Genomic DNA, 17,465 nt, shown 5'->3' on the forward strand with positions numbered 1-17,465 from the left:
GGAGGGAGAGGGTGAGTGTGTGTTGGGGAGGGAGAGAGTGAGTGTGTTGGGGAGGGAGAGGGTGAGTGTGAGGGAGAGTGAGTGTGTGTTGGGGCGGAGTGAGAGCGTGCGTGTGTGTTGGGGGGAGGGAGTGAGTGAGTGTCTTAGGGGAGGGAGAGAGTGAGTGTATTGGGGGAGGGAAATAGTGAGTGTGTGTTTTGGAGGGAGAGAGAGAGTAAGTGTGTTGGGGGAGGGAGAGTGTGTTGGGGAGGGAGGGAGAGAGAGAGTGTGTGTGTTGGGGAGAGAGAGTGTGGGCGAGGGAGAGTGAGTGTGTGTTGGGGAGGGAGAGAGTGAGTTTTTGTTGGGGGAGGGAGAGAGTGTGCGTGTATTGGGGAGGGAGAGTGTGTGTGTGTTGGGGAGGGAGAGAGTGAGTTTTTGTTGGGGGAGGGAGAGAGTGTGCGTGTATTGGGGAGGGAGAGTGTGTGTGTGTGTGTTTGGGAGGGAGAGAGAGTGTGTATTGGGGGGAGGGAGAGTGAGTGTATGTTGGGGAGGGAGAGTGTGAGTGTGTCTTGGAGGAGCGAGTGGTCTGTGTCTGGAATGCACTGCCTGGAAGTGTGGTGGAGGCAGGTTCAATTGAGGCAGTCAAGAGGCATGAGATGATTTTTGAATAGAAACAATGTGCTGGGGTACGGGGAAAAGGCAGGGGAATGGCACTAAGTCACAATATTTGTTTGGAGAGCCGGCTCAGACATAATGGACCAAATGGATTCCGTCTGCACTGTAACGATTCTGTGATATCTTCTGAAACCCAAGCAGCTATGACTCCCGCACAAAGCCTTAGCTGCTTTTTAAAGTCGCAACTCCCGCTCTGGGCATTCCACTGCATCCTGCATTCACCCCAGAGGACATGCACAACAGGTTCCACGTATTGTTTCAGTGAGCTGTTCTGTGACTCAGTGTTTCTCTTTGCCTCTCCCAGGTGTTACAATGACTGTACGCATGGCTGGTGCAGTGGGCCCCCCCACTACTCCTGTAGCTGCATGTTGGGTTGGACCTCGGACCAAGAGTCCCTCAATCGGACCGGCGTTGAATGCAACGTCAATTGTGGCTGCCACCTCCACAGCACCTGTCTCACCGGGATTGGGCACTGCGATGAGTGCCAAGGTAAGAGGCTTGATAATTGCCTCAGTTCATGTCCCTTGGTCGTTAATAAATGGTGCAATCTTATCAGGATTCAGGAACCCTGGGAGTACACAAATATTTGGCGGCTCAATTCAAAGGAATATAAGCCGAATCAACTCAACATCTCGTTGGAGAATCCCCCTCATGCCAGGAACCAATCGAGTAAAACCTTGTTACGTTCCCTGTGATGCAAGCATACCCTTCCTTTGGTAAGGAGACATAAACTGCACACTGTATTGTGGTTTGGTCTCACTAACGCCCTGTATCATTGTTGTTGGACTTCTTCAGTCTAACACTCCGAACAAAAGTTAACATATTTTGCTTCCAACCCTACTTGCATGTTAAGTTAGACCATACCTGAAAACAGTGTCCTGTAGACAGCATTACAATGAAGCAGTCTTGGAGAGTGTGCTGCAGTCAGCATGGTAGCACAGTGGTTAGCACCGTGGCTTACAGCGCCAGGGTCGCAGGTTCAATTCCCGGCTGTTTCACTGTCTGTGTGGAGTCTGCACGCTTTCCCGTGTCTGCGTGGGTTTCCTCCGGGTGTCCGGTTTCCTCCCATTCGTCCTGTGCTGTTAGGTCATTTGGACATTTTCAATGCTCCCTCTGTGTCCCCGACCAGGCGTTGGAATGTTGCGACCAGGGTTTTTTCACAATAACTTCATTGCAATGTAAGCCTACTTGTGACAATAAAGATTTTTTTTTTTTTAAATTTAAAAAAGAGTCCTGCAGTCATCATTGCTATGAAGCAAACTGGGAAGACTGTCCTGCAGCCAGCATCGCAGTGAAGCAGTCTGGAAAGACTGTCCTGCAGTCAGCATCACAATGAAGCAGTCTTGAAAGACTGTCCCGCAGTCAGCATCACAATGAAGCAGTCTGGAAAGACTGCCCTGCAGTCAGCATTGCAGTGAAGGAGACTGGGAAGACAGTCCTGCAGTCAACATTGCAGTGAAGCAGTCTGGGAACAGTGTGCTTCAGTCAGCATCGCAGTGAAGCATTCTGGGAACAGTGTACTGCGGTCAACATCGCATTGAAGCAGACTGTAAAGAGTGTCCTGCAGTCAGCATTGCACTGAAGCAGTCTGGGAAGAGTGTCCTGCAGTCAGCATCACAGTGAAGCAGTCTGGGAAGAGTGTCCTGCAGTCAGCATCACAATGAAGCAGTCTGGAAAGACTGCCCTGCAGTCAACATTACAGTGAAGCAGTCTGGGAACAGTGTGCTTCAGTCAGCATCGCAGTGAAGCATTCTGGGAACAGTGTACTGCGGTCAACATCGCATTGAAGCAGACTGTAAAGAGTGTCCTGCAGTCAGCATTGCACTGAAGCAGTCTGGGAAGAGTGTCCTGCAGTCAGCATCACAGTGAAGCAGTCTGGGAAGAGTGTCCTGCAGTCAGCATCACAATGAAGCAGTCTGGAAAGACTGCCCTGCAGTCAACATTACAGTGAAGCAGTCTGGGAACAGTGTCCTTCAGTCAGTATCGCAGTGAAGCAGACTGGGAAGAGCGTCCTGCAGTCAGCATCACAGTGAACCAGTCTGGGAAGACTGTCCTGCAGTCAAGATCACAATGAATCAGACTGGGAAGCAGTCAGCATTGCATTGAAGCAGTCTGGGAAAAGTGTCCTGCAGTCAGCTTCGCAGTGAAGCAGACAGGGAAGAGTGTCCTGCAGTCAGCATCGCAGTGAAGCAGACTGAAAAGTGTCCTCGCAGTCAGCATCGCAGTGAAGCAGTCTGGGAAGACTGTCCTACAGTCAGCATCACAGTGAACCAGACTATGAAGAGTGTCCTGCAGTCAGCAACGCAGTGAAGCAGACAGGGATGACTGTCCTGCAGTCAGCATCGCAATGAATGACTGTGAAGCAGTCAGCATTGCATTGAAGCAGTCTGGGAAAAGTGTCCTGCAGTCAGCTTCGCAGTGAAGCAGACTGGGAAAAGTATCCAGCAGTCAGTATCGCAGTGAAGCAGACTGGGAAAAGTGTCCAGCAGTCAGTATCGCAGTGAAGCAGACAGGGAAGAGTGTCCTGCAGTCAGCATCGCAGTGAAGCAGACTGAAAAGTGTCCTCGCAGTCAGCATCGCAGTGAAGCAGTCTGGGTATACTGTCATGCAGTCAGCAGCGCAGTGAAGCAGAGTGCAAATAGTGTCAACAAAGAACAAAGAAATGTACAGCACAGGAACAGGCCCTTCGGCCCTCCAAGCCCGTACCGACCATGCTGCCCGACTAAACAACAATCTTCTACACTTCATGGGTCCGTGTCCTGCAGTCAGCATTGCAATGAAGCAGACTGGCAAGAGTGTCGAGCAGTCAGCATCATAGTGAAGCAGTCTGAGAAGACTGCCCTGCAGTCAGCATTGCAGTGAAGCTGTCTGGGCATACTGTCCTGCAATCAGCAGCGCAGTGAAGCAGAGTGCAAATAATGTCCTGCAGTCAGCATTGCAATGAAGCAGACTGGCAAGAGTGTCGAGCAGTCAGCATTGCACTGAAGCAGTCTGGGAGCAGTGCCCCGCAGTCTGCATTGCAGTGAAGCAGACTGGGAAAAGAGTCCTGCAGTCAGCATCGCAGTCAAGCAGCCTGGGAAGACTGTCCTGCAGTCAGCATTGCAGTGAAGCAGTCTGAGAAGACTGCCCTGCAGTCAGAATTGCAGTGAAGCAGTCAGGGTATACTGTCCTGCAGTCAGCAGCGCAGTGAAGCAGAGTGAAAATAGTGTCCTGCAGTCAGCATCGCAGTGAAGCAGTCTGGGAGACTGTGCTGCTGTCAGCATCACTGTGAAGCAGTCTGGGAACAGTCTCCTGTAGTCAGCAATGCAGTGAAGCAGTCTGTGAATAGTGTCCTGCAGTCAGCATCACAGTGAAGCAGACTGGGAAAAGTGTCCTGCAGTCAGCGTCACAGTGAAGCAGTCTGGGAAGAGTGTCCTGTAGTCAGCATCACAGTGAGGCAGACCGGGAACAGTGCCGTGCCGTTGGCACGCAGTGAAGCAGGCTAGGAACAGTGTCCTGCAGTCAGCAACGCAGTGAAGTAGACTGCGAAGAGTATCCTGCAGTCAGCATTGCACTGAAGCAGACCGGGAACAGGGTCCTGCTGTCAGCATCGCAGTGAAGCAGACAGGGAACAGTGTCCTGCAGTCAGCATCGCACTTTTGCAGTCTGGGAACAGTGTCCTGCAGTCAGCATTGCAGTGAAGCAGTCTGGGAACAGTGCCCTGCAGTCAGCATCGCAGTGAAGCAGTCTGAGACGACTGCCCTGCAGTCAGCATTGCAGTGAGGCAGTCTGGGTATACTGTCCTGCAATCAGCAGCGCAGTGAAGCAGACTGCAAATAGTGTCGAGCAGTCAGTATCGCAGTGAAGCAGTCTGGGAGACTGTCCTGCTGTCAGCATCACTGTGAAGCAGTCTGGGAACAGTGTCCTGTAGTCAGCATTGCACTGAAGCAGTCTGGGATCAGTGTCCGGCATCAGCATCGCAGTGCAGCAGTCTGGGAACAGTGTCCTGCAGTCAGCATCGCAGTGAAGCGGTCTGGGACCACTGTACTGCAGTCAGCAACGCAGTGAAGCAGACTGGGATGACTCCTGCAGTCAGCATCGCAGTGAAGCAGACCTGGAAGAGTATCCTGCAGTCAGCAATGCACTGAAGCAGTCTGGGAACAGTGTCCTGCAGTCAGCATTGCACTGAAGCAGTCTGGGATCAGTGTCCTGCATCAGCATCGCAGTGCAGCAGTCTGGGAACAGTGTCCTGCAGTCAGCATCGCAGTGAAGCGGTCTGGGAACAGTGTCCCGCAGTCAGCATCGCAGTGAAGCAGTCTGCGAAGCTGTTCTGCAGTCAGCATTGCACTGAAGCAGACTGGCACGACTGTACTGCAGTCAGCATCGCAGTGAAGCAGACTGGGAATAGTTTCCTGCAGTCAGCATTGCAGTGAAGCAGTCTTCGAAGACTGTCCTGCAGTCAGCATTGCAGTGAAGCAGTCTGGGAGACTGTCCTGCTGTCAGCATCCCAGTGAAGCAGTCTCGGAACAGTGTCCTGATGTCATCAACGCAGTGAAACAGTGGGAATAGTGTCCTGCGTTCAGCATTGCACTAAATCAGTCTGGGAACAGTGTTGTACAGTCGGAATCGCAGTGAAGCAGCCTGGAAACAGTGTCCTGCAGTCAGGATTGCAGTGAAGCACACTGGGAAAAGTGACCTGCAGTCAGCATCGCAGTGAAGTAGCCTGGGAAGACATTCCTGCAGTCAGCATTGCAGTGAAGCAGTCTGGGTATACTGTCCTGCAGTAGCGCAGTGAAGCAGAGTGCAAATAGTGCCCTGCAGTCAGCATTGCAATGAAGCAGACTGGGAAGAGTGTCGAGCAGTCAGCATCGCAGTGAAGCAGTTTGGGAGACTGTCATGTAGTCAGCAACACAGTGAAACAGTCTGGGAACTGTGTCCTGCAGTCCGCATTGCAGTGAAGCAGACTGGGCGAAGTGTTCTGCAGTCAGCATCGCAGTGAAGCAGTCTTGGGCCACTGTCCTGCAGTCAGCATCGCAGTGAAGCAGCCTGGGAAGACTGTCCTGCAGTCAGCATTGCAGTGAAACAGACTGGGAGACTGTCCTGCTGTCAGCATCACAGTGAAGCAGCCTGGGACCACTGTTCTGCAGTCAGCAAAGCAGTGAAGCAGATTGGGATGACTCCTGCAGTCAGCATCGCAGTGCAGCAGACTGGGAAGAGTATCCTGCAGTCAGCATTGCACTGAAGCAATCTGGGAACAGTGTCCTGCAGTCAGCATCGCTGTGAAGCAGACTGGGAAGAGTTGCTGCAGTCAGCATTGCACTGAAGCAGTCTGGGAACAGTTTCCTGCAACAGCATCGCAGAGAAGCAGACTGGGAAGAGTGTCCTGCATCAGCATCGCAGTGAAGCAGTCTGGGAAGAGTGTCCTGTATCAGCATCGCACTGAAGCAGACTGGGAACAGTGTCCTGCATCAGCATCGCAGTGAAGCAGTCTGGGAACAGTGTCCTGCAGTCAGCCTTGCCCTGAAGCAGACTGTAAAGAGTGTGCTGCAGTCCGCATTGCACTGAAGCAGTCTGGGACCACTGTCCTGAGTCATCGTCGCAGTGAAGCAGTCTGGGAAGACTGTCCTGCAGTCAACACCGCAGTGAAGCAGTCTGGGATGACTGTTCTGCAGTCAACACCGCAGTGAAGCAGTCTGGGAAGAGTGTCCTACAGTCAGCATCGCATTGAAACAGTCTGGGATGACCATCCTACAGTCAGAATCGAAGAAGCAGACTGGGAAGAGTGTCCTGCAGTCAACATTGCACTGAAGCAGACTGGGATGACTGTCCTGCAGTCAGCACGCGGTGAAGCAGTCTGGGAAGACTGTCCTGCAGTCAGCATTGCAGTGAAACAGACTGGGAGACTGTCCTGCTGTCAGCATCACAGTGAAGCCTTGTGGGAACAGTGTCCTGTAGTCAGCAACGCAGTGAAACAGGCAGCGAAGACTGTCCTGCAGTAGCGCAGTGAAGCAAAGTGCAAATAGTGCCCTGCAGTCAGCATTGCAATGAAGCAGACTGGGAAGAGTGTCGAGCAGTCAGCACCGCAGTGAAGCAGTTTGGGAGACTGTCCTGGAGTAAGCAACGTAGTGAAACAGTCTGGGAAGACTGTCCTGCAGTCAGCATTGCAGTGAAGCAGTCTGGGAAACTGTGCAGCTGTCAGCATCCCAGTGAAGCAGTCTGGGAACAGTGTCCTGTAGTCAGCAACGCAGTGAAACAGTCTGGGAAGAGTGTCCTGCGGTCAGCATTGCACTAAAGCAGTCTGGGAAAAGTGTCCTGCAGTCAGCATCGCAGTGAAGCAGCCTGGTAAGACTGTCCTGCAGTCAGTAGTGCAGTGAAGCAGTCTGGGTATGCTGTCCTGCAGTAGCGCAGTGAAGCAGACTGGGAAGAGTATCCTGCAGTCAGCATTGCACTGAAGCAGTCTGGGAACAGTGTCCTGCATCAGCATCGCAGTGAAGCAGTCTGGGAACAGTGTCCTGCAGTCAGCCTTGCCCTGAAGCAGACTGGAAAGAGTGTGCTGCAGTCATCGTCGTAGTGAAGCAGTCTGGGAAGACTGTCCTGCAGTCAACACCGCAGTGAAGCAGTCTGGGAAGAGTGTCCTACAGTCAGCATCGCAGTGAAACAGTCTGGGATGACCGTCCTACAGTCAGAATCGAAGAAGCAGACTGGGAAGAGTGTCCTGCAGTTAGCATTGCACTGGATCAGACTGGGAAGTCTGTCCTGCAGTCAGCATTCCACTGAAGCAGTCTGGGAGCAGTGTCCTGCAGTCAGAATCGCAGTGAATCAGCGTGGGAACAGTGTCCTGCAGTCAGCATCCCAGTGAAGCTGTCTGGGACCACTGTCCTGCTGTCGGCATCACAGTGAAGCATTCTGGGAACAGTGTCCTGTAGTCAGCAACGCAGTGAAACGGTCTGGGAATAGTGTCCTGCCGTCAGCACGCAGTGTTGCAGTCTGGGAAAAGTGTCCTGCAGTCAGCATCGCAGTGATGCAGACTGGGAAGACTGTCCTGCTGTCAGCATCACAGTGAAGCAGTCTGGGAACAGTGTCCTGCAGTCAGTATTGCAGTGAAGCAGACTGGGAAAAGTGCCCTGCAGTAGGCATCGCAGTGAAGCAGACTTGGACCATTGTCCTGCAGTCAGCATCGCAGTGAAGCAGTCTGGGTATACTGTCCTGCAGTCAGAAGCGCAGTGAAGCAGAGTGCAAATAGTGTCCTGCAGTCAGTATTGCAATGAAGCAGACTGGGAAGACTGTCGAGCAGTCAGCATCGCAGTGAAGCAGTTTGCGAGACTGCCCTGCTGTCAGCATCACAGTGAAGCAGACTTGGACCACTGTCCTGCAGTCAGCAACGCAGTGAAACAGTCTGGGAAGAGTGTCCTGCAGTCAGCAGCGCAGTGAAGTAGAGTGCAAATCGTGTCCTAAAGCCATCATTGCAGTGAAACAGTCTGGGAATAGTGTCCTGCAGTCAGCATTCCGCTGAAGCAGTCTGGGAACAGTGTCCTGCAGTCAGAATCACTGTGAATCAGCGTGGGAACAGTGTCCTGCAGTCAGCATTGCAGTGAAGCTGTCTGGGAACAGTGTCCTGTAGTCAGCAACGCAGTGAAACAGTCTGGGAATGGTGTTCTGCTGTCAGCATTGCACTGAAGCAGTCTGGGAACAGTGTCCTGCAGTCAGCATTGCAGTGAAGCTGTCTGGGAACAGTGTCCTGTAGTCAGCAACGCAGTGAAACAGTCTGGGAATGGTGTTCTGCTGTCAGCATTGCACTGAAGCAGTCTGGGAACAGTGTCCTGCAGTCAGCATTGCAGTGAAACAGTCTCGGAGACTGTCCTGCAGTCAGCATTGCACTAAAGGAGTCTGGGAACAGTGTCCTACAGTCGGAATCGCAGTGAAGCAGCCTGGGAACAGTGTCCTGCAGTCAGGATTGCAGTGAAGCATACTGGGAAAAGTGACCATGCAGTCAGCATCGCAGTGAAGCAGCCTGGGAAGACTGTCCTGCAGTCAGCATCGCAGGGAAACAGCCTGGCAAGACTGTCCTGCAGTCAGCATTGCAGTGAAGCAGTCTGGGAAGACTGTCCTGCAGTCAGCATTGCAGTGAAACAGTCTGGGAGACTGACCTGCTGTCAGCATCACAGTGAAGCAGCCTGGGACCACTGTTCTGCAGTCAGCAAAGCAGTGAAGCAGACTGGGATGACTCCTGCAGTCAGCATCGCAGTGAAGCAGTCTGGGAAGAGTATCCTGCAGTCAGCATTGCACTGAAGCAGTCTGGGAACAGTGTCCTGCAGTCAGCATCGCTGTGAAGCAAACGAGGAAAAGTGTCCTGCAGTCAGCATCACTGTGAAGCAGACTGGGAAGAGTTGCTACAGTCATCATCGCAGTGACGCAGACTAGGAAGAGTGTCCTGCAGTCAGCATTGCACTGAAGCAGTCTGGGAACAGTGTCCTGCAACAGCATCGCAGTGAAGCAGTCTGGGAACAGTGTCCTGCAGTCAGCATCGCAGTGAAGCAGTCTGGGAACAGTGTCCTGCAGTCAGCATCGCAGTGAAGGAGTCTGGGACCACTGTCCTGCAGTCAGCTTCGCTGTGAAGCAGTTTCGGAAGAGTGTCCGGCCGTCAGCATCGCAGTGAAGCAGACTGGGAAAAGTGTTCTGCAGTCAGCAACGCAGTGAAGCGCACTGGGATGACTCCTGCAGTCAGCATCGCAGAGAAGCTGACTGGGAACAGTGTCCTTCAGTCAGCATCGCAGTGAAGCAGTCTGGGACCACTGTCCTGCAGTCAGCATCGCTGTGAAGCAGTTTGGGAAGAGTGTCCGGCCGTCAGCAACGCAGTGAAGCAGACTGGGACGACTCTTGCAGTCAGCATCGCAGTGAAGCAGATTGGGAAAAGTGTCCTGCAGTCTGCAACGCAATGAAGCACACTGGGATGACTTCTGCAGTCAGCATCGCAGAGAAGCTGACTGGGAAGAGTGTCCTGCAGTCAGCATTGCACTGAAGCAGTCTGGGATCAGTGTCCTGCATCAGCATCGCAGTGCAGCAGTCTGGGAACAGTGTCCTGCAGTCAGCATCGCAGTGAAGCAGTCTGGGAACAGTGTCCCGCAGTCAGCATCGCAGTGAAGCAGTCTGCGAAACTGTTCTGCAGTCAGCATCGCAGTGAAGCAGACTGGGAATAGTTTCCTGCAGTCAGCATTGCAGTGAAGCAATCTGGGATGACTATCCTGCAGTCAGCATCGCAATGAAGCAGACTGGGAAGAGTGTCCTGCAGTCAGCATTGCACTAGACCAGACTGCGAACAGTGTCCTGCCGTCAGCACGCTGTGAAGCAGTCTGGAAAAAGTGTCCTGCAGTCAGCATCGCAGTGATGCAGACTGGGAAGCGTGTCCGGCAATCAGCAACACTATGAAGCAGACCCGGATAAATGCTGCAGTCAGCATCGCAGAGAAGCAGACTGGGAAGAGTGTCCTGCATCAGCATCGCAGTGAAGCAGTCTGGGAAGAGTGTCCTGCATCAGCATCGCACTGAAGCAGACTGGGAACAGTGTCCTGCATCAGCATCGCAGTGAAGCAGTCTGGGAACAGTGTCCTGCAGTCAGCCTTGCTCTGAAGCAGACTGGAAAGAGTGTGCTGCAGTCAGCATTGCACTGAAGCAGTCTGGGACCACTGTCCTGAGTCATCGTCGCAGTGAAGCAGTCTGGGAAGACTGTCCTGCAGTCAACACCGCAGTGAAGCAGTCTGTGAAGAGTGTCCTACAGTCAGCATCGCATTGAAACAGTCTGGGATGACCGTCCTACAGTCAGAATCGAAGAAGCAGACTGGGAAGACTGTCCTGCAGTTAGCATTGCACTGGAGCAGACTGGGAAGGCTGTCCTGCAGTCAGCATTCCACTGAAGCAGTCTGCAAGCAGTGTCCTGCAGTCAGAATCGTAGTGAATCAGTGTGGGAACAGTGTCCTGCAGTCAGCATTGCAGTGAAGCAGACTGGTATAAGTGTCCTGCAGTCAGCATCACAGTGAAGCTGTCTGGGACGACTCTTGCAGTCAGCAACGCAGTGAAGCACACTGGGATGACTCCTGCAGTCAGCATCGCAGAGAAGCTGACTGGGAAGAGTATCCTGCAGTCAGCATTGCACTGAAGCAGTCTCCGAACAGTGTCCTGCAGTCAGCATTGCAGTGAAGCAGACCAGGAAAAGTGTCCTGCAGTCAGTATCACTGTGAAGCAGACTGGGATGACTCCTGCAGTCAGCATCGCAGTGATGCAGAGTAGGAAGAGTGTCCTGCAGTCATCAACGCAGTGAAACAGTGGGAATAGTGTCCTGCGTTCAGCATTGCACTAAAGCAGCCTGGGAACAGTGTCATGCAGTCAGGATTGCAGTGAAGCACACTGGGAAATGTGACCTGCAGTCAGCATCGCAGTGAAGCAGCCTGGGAAGACAGTCCTGCAGTCAGCATTGCAGTGAAGCAGTTTGCGAGCAGTGTCCTGCAGTCAGAATCGTAGTGAATCAGCGTGGGAACAGTGTCCTGCAGTCAGCATTGCAGTGAAGCAGACTGGTATAAGTGTCCTGCAGTCAGCATCACAGTGAAGCTGTCTGGGACGACTCTTGCAGTCAGCATCGTAGTGAAGCAGATTGGGAAAAGTGTCCTGCAGTCAGCAACGCAGTGAAGCACACTGGGATGACTCCTGCAGTCAGCATCGCAGAGAAGCTGACTGGGAAGAGTATCCTGCAGTCAGCATTGCACTGAAGCAGTCTCCGAGCAGTGTCCTGCAGTCAGCATTGCAGTGAAGCAGACCAGGAAAAGTGTCCTGCAGTCAGCATCACTGTGAAGCAGACTGGGATTACTCCTGCAGTCAGCATCGCAGTGATGCAGAGTAGGAAGAGTGTCCTGCAGTCATCAACGCAGTGAAACAGTGGGAATAGTGTCCTGCGTTCAGCATTGCACTAAAGCAGCCTGGGAACAGTGTCATGCAGTCAGGATTGCAGTGAAGCACACTGGGAAAAGTGACCTGCAGTCAGCATCGCAGTGAAGCAGCCTAGGAAGACAGTCCTGCAGTCAGCATTGCAGTGAAGCAGTCTGGGTATACTGTCCTGCAGTAGCGCAGTGAAGCAGAGTGCAAATAGTGTCCTGCAGTCAGCATTGCAATGAAGCAGACTGGGAAGAGTGTTGAGCAGTCAGCATCGCAGTGAAGCAGTTTGGGAGACTGTCATGTAGTCAGCAATACAGTGAAACAGTCTGGGAACTGTGTCCTGCAGTCCGCATTGCAGTGAAGCAGACTGGGCGAAGTGTCCTGCAGTCAGCATCGCAGTGAAGCAGTCTTGGGCCACTGTCCTGCAGTCAGCATCGCAGTGAAGCAGCCTGGGAAGACTGTCCTGCAGTCAGCATTGCAGTGAAACAGACTGGGAGACTGTCCTGCTGTCAGCATCACAGTGAAGCAGCCTGGGACCACTGTTCTGCAGTCAGCAAAGCAGTGAAGCAGATTGGGATGACTCCTGCAGTCAGCATCGCAGTGAAGCAGACTTGGAAGAGTATCCTGCAGTCAGCATTGCACTGAAACAATCTGGGAACAGTGTCCTGCAGTCAGCATCGCTGTGAAGCAAACTAGGACAAGTGTCCTGCAGTCAGCATCACTGTGAAGCAGACTGGGAAGAGTTGCTGCAGTCAGCATTGCACTGAAGCAGTCTGGGAACAGTGTCCTGCAACAGCATCGCAGTGATGCAGACTGGGAAGAGTGTCCGGCAATCAGCAACACTATGAAGCAGACTCGGATAAATGCTGCAGTCAGCATCGCAGTGAAGCAGTCGGGGAAGAGTGTCCTGCATCAGCATCGCACTGAAGCAGACTGGGAAGAGTGTCCTGCATCAGCATCGCAGTGAAGCAGTCTGGGAAGAGTGTCCTGCATCAGCGTCGCACTGAAGCAGACTGGGAACAGTGTCCTGCATCAGCATCGCAGTGAAGCAGTCTGGGAACAGTGTCCTGCAGTCAGCCTTGCCCTGATGCAGACTGGAAAGAGTGTGCTGCAGTCAGCATTGCACTGAAGCAGTCTGGGACCACTGTCCTGAGTCATCGTCGCAGTGAAGCAGTCTGGGAAGACTGTTCTGCAGTCAACACCGCAGTGAAGCAGTCTGGGAATTGTGTCCTACAGTCAGCATCGCATTGAAACAGTCTGGGATGACCGTCCTACAGTCAGAATCGAAGAAGCAGACTGGGAAGAGTGTCCTGCAGTTAGCATTGCACTGGAGCAGACTGGGAAGGCTGTCCTGCAGTCAGCATTCCACTGAAGCAGTCTGCGAGCAGTGTCCTGCAGTCAGAATCGCAGTGAACCAGCGTGGGAACAGTGTCCTGCAGTCAGCATTGCAGTGAAGCAGACTGGTATAAGTGTCCTGCAGTCAGCATCACAGTGAAGCTGTCTGGGACCACTATCCTGCAGTCAGCATTGCAGTGAAGCAGTCAGGGAAGACTGTCATGCAGTCAGCATTGCAGTGAAACAGTCTGGGAGACTGTCCTGCTGTCAGCATCACAGTGAAGCATTCTGGGAACAGTGTCCTGTAGTCAGCAACGCAGTGAAACAGTCTGGGAACAGTGTCCTGCCGTCAGCACGCAGTGTTGCAGTCTGGGAAAAGTGTCCTGCAGTCAGCATCGCAGTGATGCAGACTGGGAAGAGTGTCCGGCAATCAGCAACACAATGAAGCAGACTGGGATGAATGCTGCAGTCAGCATCGCAGAGAAGCAGACTGGGAAGAGTGTCCTGCAGTCAACATTGCACTGAAGCAGACTGGGATGACTGTCCTGCAGTCAGCACGCGGTGAAGCAGTCTGGGAAGACTGTCCTGCAGTCAGCATTGCAGTGAAACAGTCTGGGAGACTGTCCTGCTGTCAGCATCACAGTGAAGCCTTGTGGGAACAGTGTCCTGTAGTCAGCAACGCAGTGAAACAGGCAGTGAAGACTGTCCTGCAGTAGCGCAGTGAAGCAGAGTGCAAATAGTGTCCTGCAGTCAGCATTGCAATGAAGCAGACTGGGAAGAGTGTCGAGCAGTCAGCACCGCAGTGAAGCAGTTTGGGAGACTGTCCCGGAGTAAGCAACGTAGTGAAACAGTCTGGGAAGACTGTCCTGCAGTCAGCATTGCAGTGAAGCAGTCTGGGAAACTGTGCAGCTGTCAGCATCCCAGTGAAGCAGTCTGGGAACAGTGTCCTGTAGTCAGCAACGCAGTGAAACAGTCTGGGAAGAGTGTCCTGCGGTCAGCATTGCACTAAAGCAGTCTGGGAACAGTGTCCCACAGTCGGAACCGCAGTGAAGCAGGCTGGGAACAGCGTCCTGCCGTCAGCATTGCAGTGAAGCAGACTGGGAAAATTGTCCTGCAGTCAGCATCGCAGTGAAGCAGCCTGGGAAGACTGTCCTGCAGTCAGTATTGCAGTGAAGCCGTCTGGGTATGCTGTCCTGCAGTAGCGCAGTGAAGCAGAGTGCAAATAGTGTCCTGCAGTCAGCAACACAATGAACCGGACTGGGAAGAGTGTCCTGCAGTCAACATTGCACTGAAGCAGTCTGGGAACAGTGTCCTGCATCAGCATAGCACTGAAGCAGACTGGGATGACTGTCCTGCAGTCAGCACGCGATGAAGCAGTCTGGGAAAAGTGCCTGGCAGTCCGCATCGCATTGAAGCAGACTGGGAAGAGTATCTTGCAGTCAGCCTTGCCCTGAAGCAGACTGGAAAGAGTGTGCTGCAGTCATCGTCGCAGTGAAGCAGTCTGGGAAGACTGTCCTGCAGTCAACACCGCAGTGAAGCAGTCTGGGAAGACTGTCCTGCAGTCAACACCGCAGTGAAGCAGTCTGGGAAGAGTGTCCTACAGTCAGCATCGCAGTGAAACAGTCTGGGATGACCGTCCTACAGTCAGAATCGAAGAAGCAGACTGGGAAGAGTGTCCTGCAGTTAGCATTGCACTGGAGCAGACTGGGAAGTCTGTCCTGCAGTCAGCATTCCACTGAAGCAGTCTGGGAGCAGTGTCCTGCAGTCAGAATCGCAGTGAATCAGCATGGGAACAGTGTCCTGCAGTCAGCATTGCAGTGAAGCAGACTGGTATAAGTGTCCTGCAGTCAGCATCCCAGTGAAGCTGTCTGGGACGACTATCCTGCAGTCAGCATTGCAGTGAAGCAGTCTGGGACCACTGTCCTGCTGTCAGAATCACAGTGAAGCATTCTGGGAACAGTGTCCTGTAGTCAGCAACGCAGTGAAACAGTCTGGGAAAAGTGTCCTGCAGTCAGCATCGCAGTGATGCAGACTGGGAAGAGTGTCCTGCAGTCAGCATCGCTGTGAAGCAAACTAGGAAAAGTGTCCTGCAGTCAGCATCACTGTGAAGCAGACTGGTAAGAGTCGCTGCAGTCAGCATCGCAGTGACGCAGAGTAGGAAGAGTGTCCTGCAGTCAGCATTGCACTGAAGCAGTCTGGGAACAGTGTCCTGCAACAGCATCGCAGTGAAGCAGTCTGGGAACAGTGTCCTGCAGTCAGCATCGCAGTGAAGCAGTCTGGGAACAGTGTCCTGCAGTCAGCATCGCAGTGAAGCAGTCTGGGACCACTGTCCTGCAGTCAGCATCGCTGTGAAGCAGTATGGGAAGAGTGTCCTGCAGTCAGCAACGCAGTGAAGCACACTAGGATGACTCTTGCAGTCAGCATCGCAGTGAAGCAGATTGGGAAAAGTGTCCTGCAGTCAGCAACGCACTGAAGCACACTCGGATGACTCCTGCAGTCAGCATCGCAGAGAAGCTGACTGGGAACAGTGTCCTGCAGTCAGCATCGCAGTGAAGCAGTCTGGGACCACTGTCGTCCCCCCCCCCCCCCCCCCCCCCGCCCCCCCAACAGTATCCAAAACGGTATACCTGTTATTGAGGGGAACAACCGCAGGGGATCCCTGCACTGACTGCTTCTCCCCCTCCTTTTAAACGTCACCCAGCTACCTTCATTCTTAGAAGTAACTACATCCCTGTAAATTCTATCTATAACCGACTCTGCCTCCCGAATGATCCTCAGTTCATCGAGCTCCAGCTCTAGTTCCCTAACACTGTCTTTGAGGAGCTGGAGATGGGTGCACTCAGCAGGGCCACTGACGGTGTCCCTCACCTCGAGCATCCTGCAGGAGGAACACTGCACTGTCCTCTCTGCCATCCCTTCCATTTATCCACTTGACAATTACAGAGAAAAAAAAGCTTACCTGATTTTCTCACTCCCCAACAGCAACTTTCAACTTGCCCCCGCAGTTTATCCTCACTGAGAGCTCCTTCTAGTCGCAGTGATTGCACCTGAGGCAAATCACTCCCCGCAACAGCCAATCTGCGTCGCCACTCTGTCGCCCTCTGCAGGAGACTGTGAAAAGTGTCCTGCAGTCAGCATCGCAGTGAAGCAGACAGAGGATACAGTCACAGGATACAGGGTAGGCCATTTAGGACTGAGATGATGAAAAAATTCTTCACTCAGGGTAGTGAACCTGTGGAATTCTCTCCCACAGAAGGCTGTGGAGGTCAAGTCACTGAATGTATGTATTCAGGAAAGAGATAATGTGTTGGATGTTAATGGCATCAAGGGTTGTGGGGAGAAAGTGGGAACGTGGCATTGAGACCGAGGATTAGCCATGATTGTAATCAATGGCGGAGCAGGCTCATATTGCCGAATGGCCTACTGCTCAGTTTTTACATTGCTATACCTGGAATACTGTGAATAGTTTTGGTCCCCTTGTCTGAGGAAAGATACACTGGTATTGGAGGCACTCCAGAGATGGTTCACTAGGTTGATCCGGGATATGGAAGGATTTTCTTATGAGGAGAAGTTGAGTAGGTTGGGCCTGTACTCATTGGAGTTTAGAAGAATGAGAGGTGACCTTATTGAGACACATAGGATTCTCAGGGGGCTTGACAGGGTTGATGCTAAGTGGATGTTTACCCTTGTGGGAGAGTCGAGAACCAGAGGAGGAATCTCAAAGTAACACAGAGATGAGGAGGAATTTCTTCTCTCAGAGGGTAATGAATCTGTGCATTTCTTTATTGCAGTGAGTTGTAGAGGCTCGATCGTTAAGTATGTTCAAGATTAGCTAGACATTTTTAACCGGTATGGGAATCTGTGGAACTCTGCTGTGGAGGCCAAATCACCGAGTGTCTTTAAGACAGAGATAGCTAGGTTCTTGATTAATAAGGGGATCAGGGGTTATGGGGAGAAGGCAGGAGAATGAGGATGAGAAAAATATCAGCCATGATTGAATGGCGGAGCAGACTCGATGGGCCGAGTGGCCTAATTCTGCTCCTGTGTCTTATGGTTTAATAAGGCAAGAAAGTGGGAGTTGAGGATTAGTATAATCAGATTAGTCATGATCTCACTGAATGGTGGAGCAACCCTGATGGGCCTACTTATGCTGTGACGTCTTCTGATTAATCATAGAATTCCTACAGTGCAGAATGAGACCATTTGGCCCATAGAGTCTGCACCAACCCTTGAAAAGAGCACCCTACCTAGGCCCACACCCCCATTCTATCCCCGTAACCCCACCTAACCTTTTGGATACTAAGGGGCAATTTTAACATGGCCAATCCACCTAACCTGCACATTTATGGACTATGGGAAGAAACCGGAGAACCCGGAGGAAACCCACACAGACACGGGGAGAAACTGCAAACTCCACAGTCACCCGAAGCCGGAATTTAACCCGGGACCCTGGAGCTGTGAAACAGCAGTGCTAACCACTGTGCCACCATCCAGCCATCTCTGATTTGTGTATAAAGGCACCCAGATCCTTCTGAACTTCCCAGTCTCCCTGTTGCTTTTCTGTTCCTTCCAAAG

At 52.5% G+C, this 17,465-nt stretch overlaps 1 protein-coding gene across 2 annotated transcripts in view; it reads left to right on the forward strand.

Annotated features, from left to right (window-relative positions):
• Positions 1 to 964: 964 nt before the first annotated feature.
• megf8 (multiple EGF-like-domains 8) overlaps positions 965 to 17,465 on the forward strand; it is a 584,430-nt gene continuing 567,929 nt past the window's right edge. For both annotated transcript variants that reach the window (XM_072469091.1, XM_072469092.1), the window contains exon 1: positions 965 to 1,143. In XM_072469091.1, coding sequence (XP_072325192.1) covers positions 1,020 to 1,143 — 124 coding nt within the window. In that variant the 5' untranslated portion in view covers positions 965 to 1,019. The remainder of the gene's footprint in view (positions 1,144 to 17,465) is intronic.

Source organism: Scyliorhinus torazame, chromosome 12 (genome assembly GCF_047496885.1).
Source record: "Scyliorhinus torazame isolate Kashiwa2021f chromosome 12, sScyTor2.1, whole genome shotgun sequence".
In the NCBI taxonomy this organism is placed as follows: Eukaryota; Metazoa; Chordata; class Chondrichthyes; order Carcharhiniformes; family Scyliorhinidae; genus Scyliorhinus; species Scyliorhinus torazame.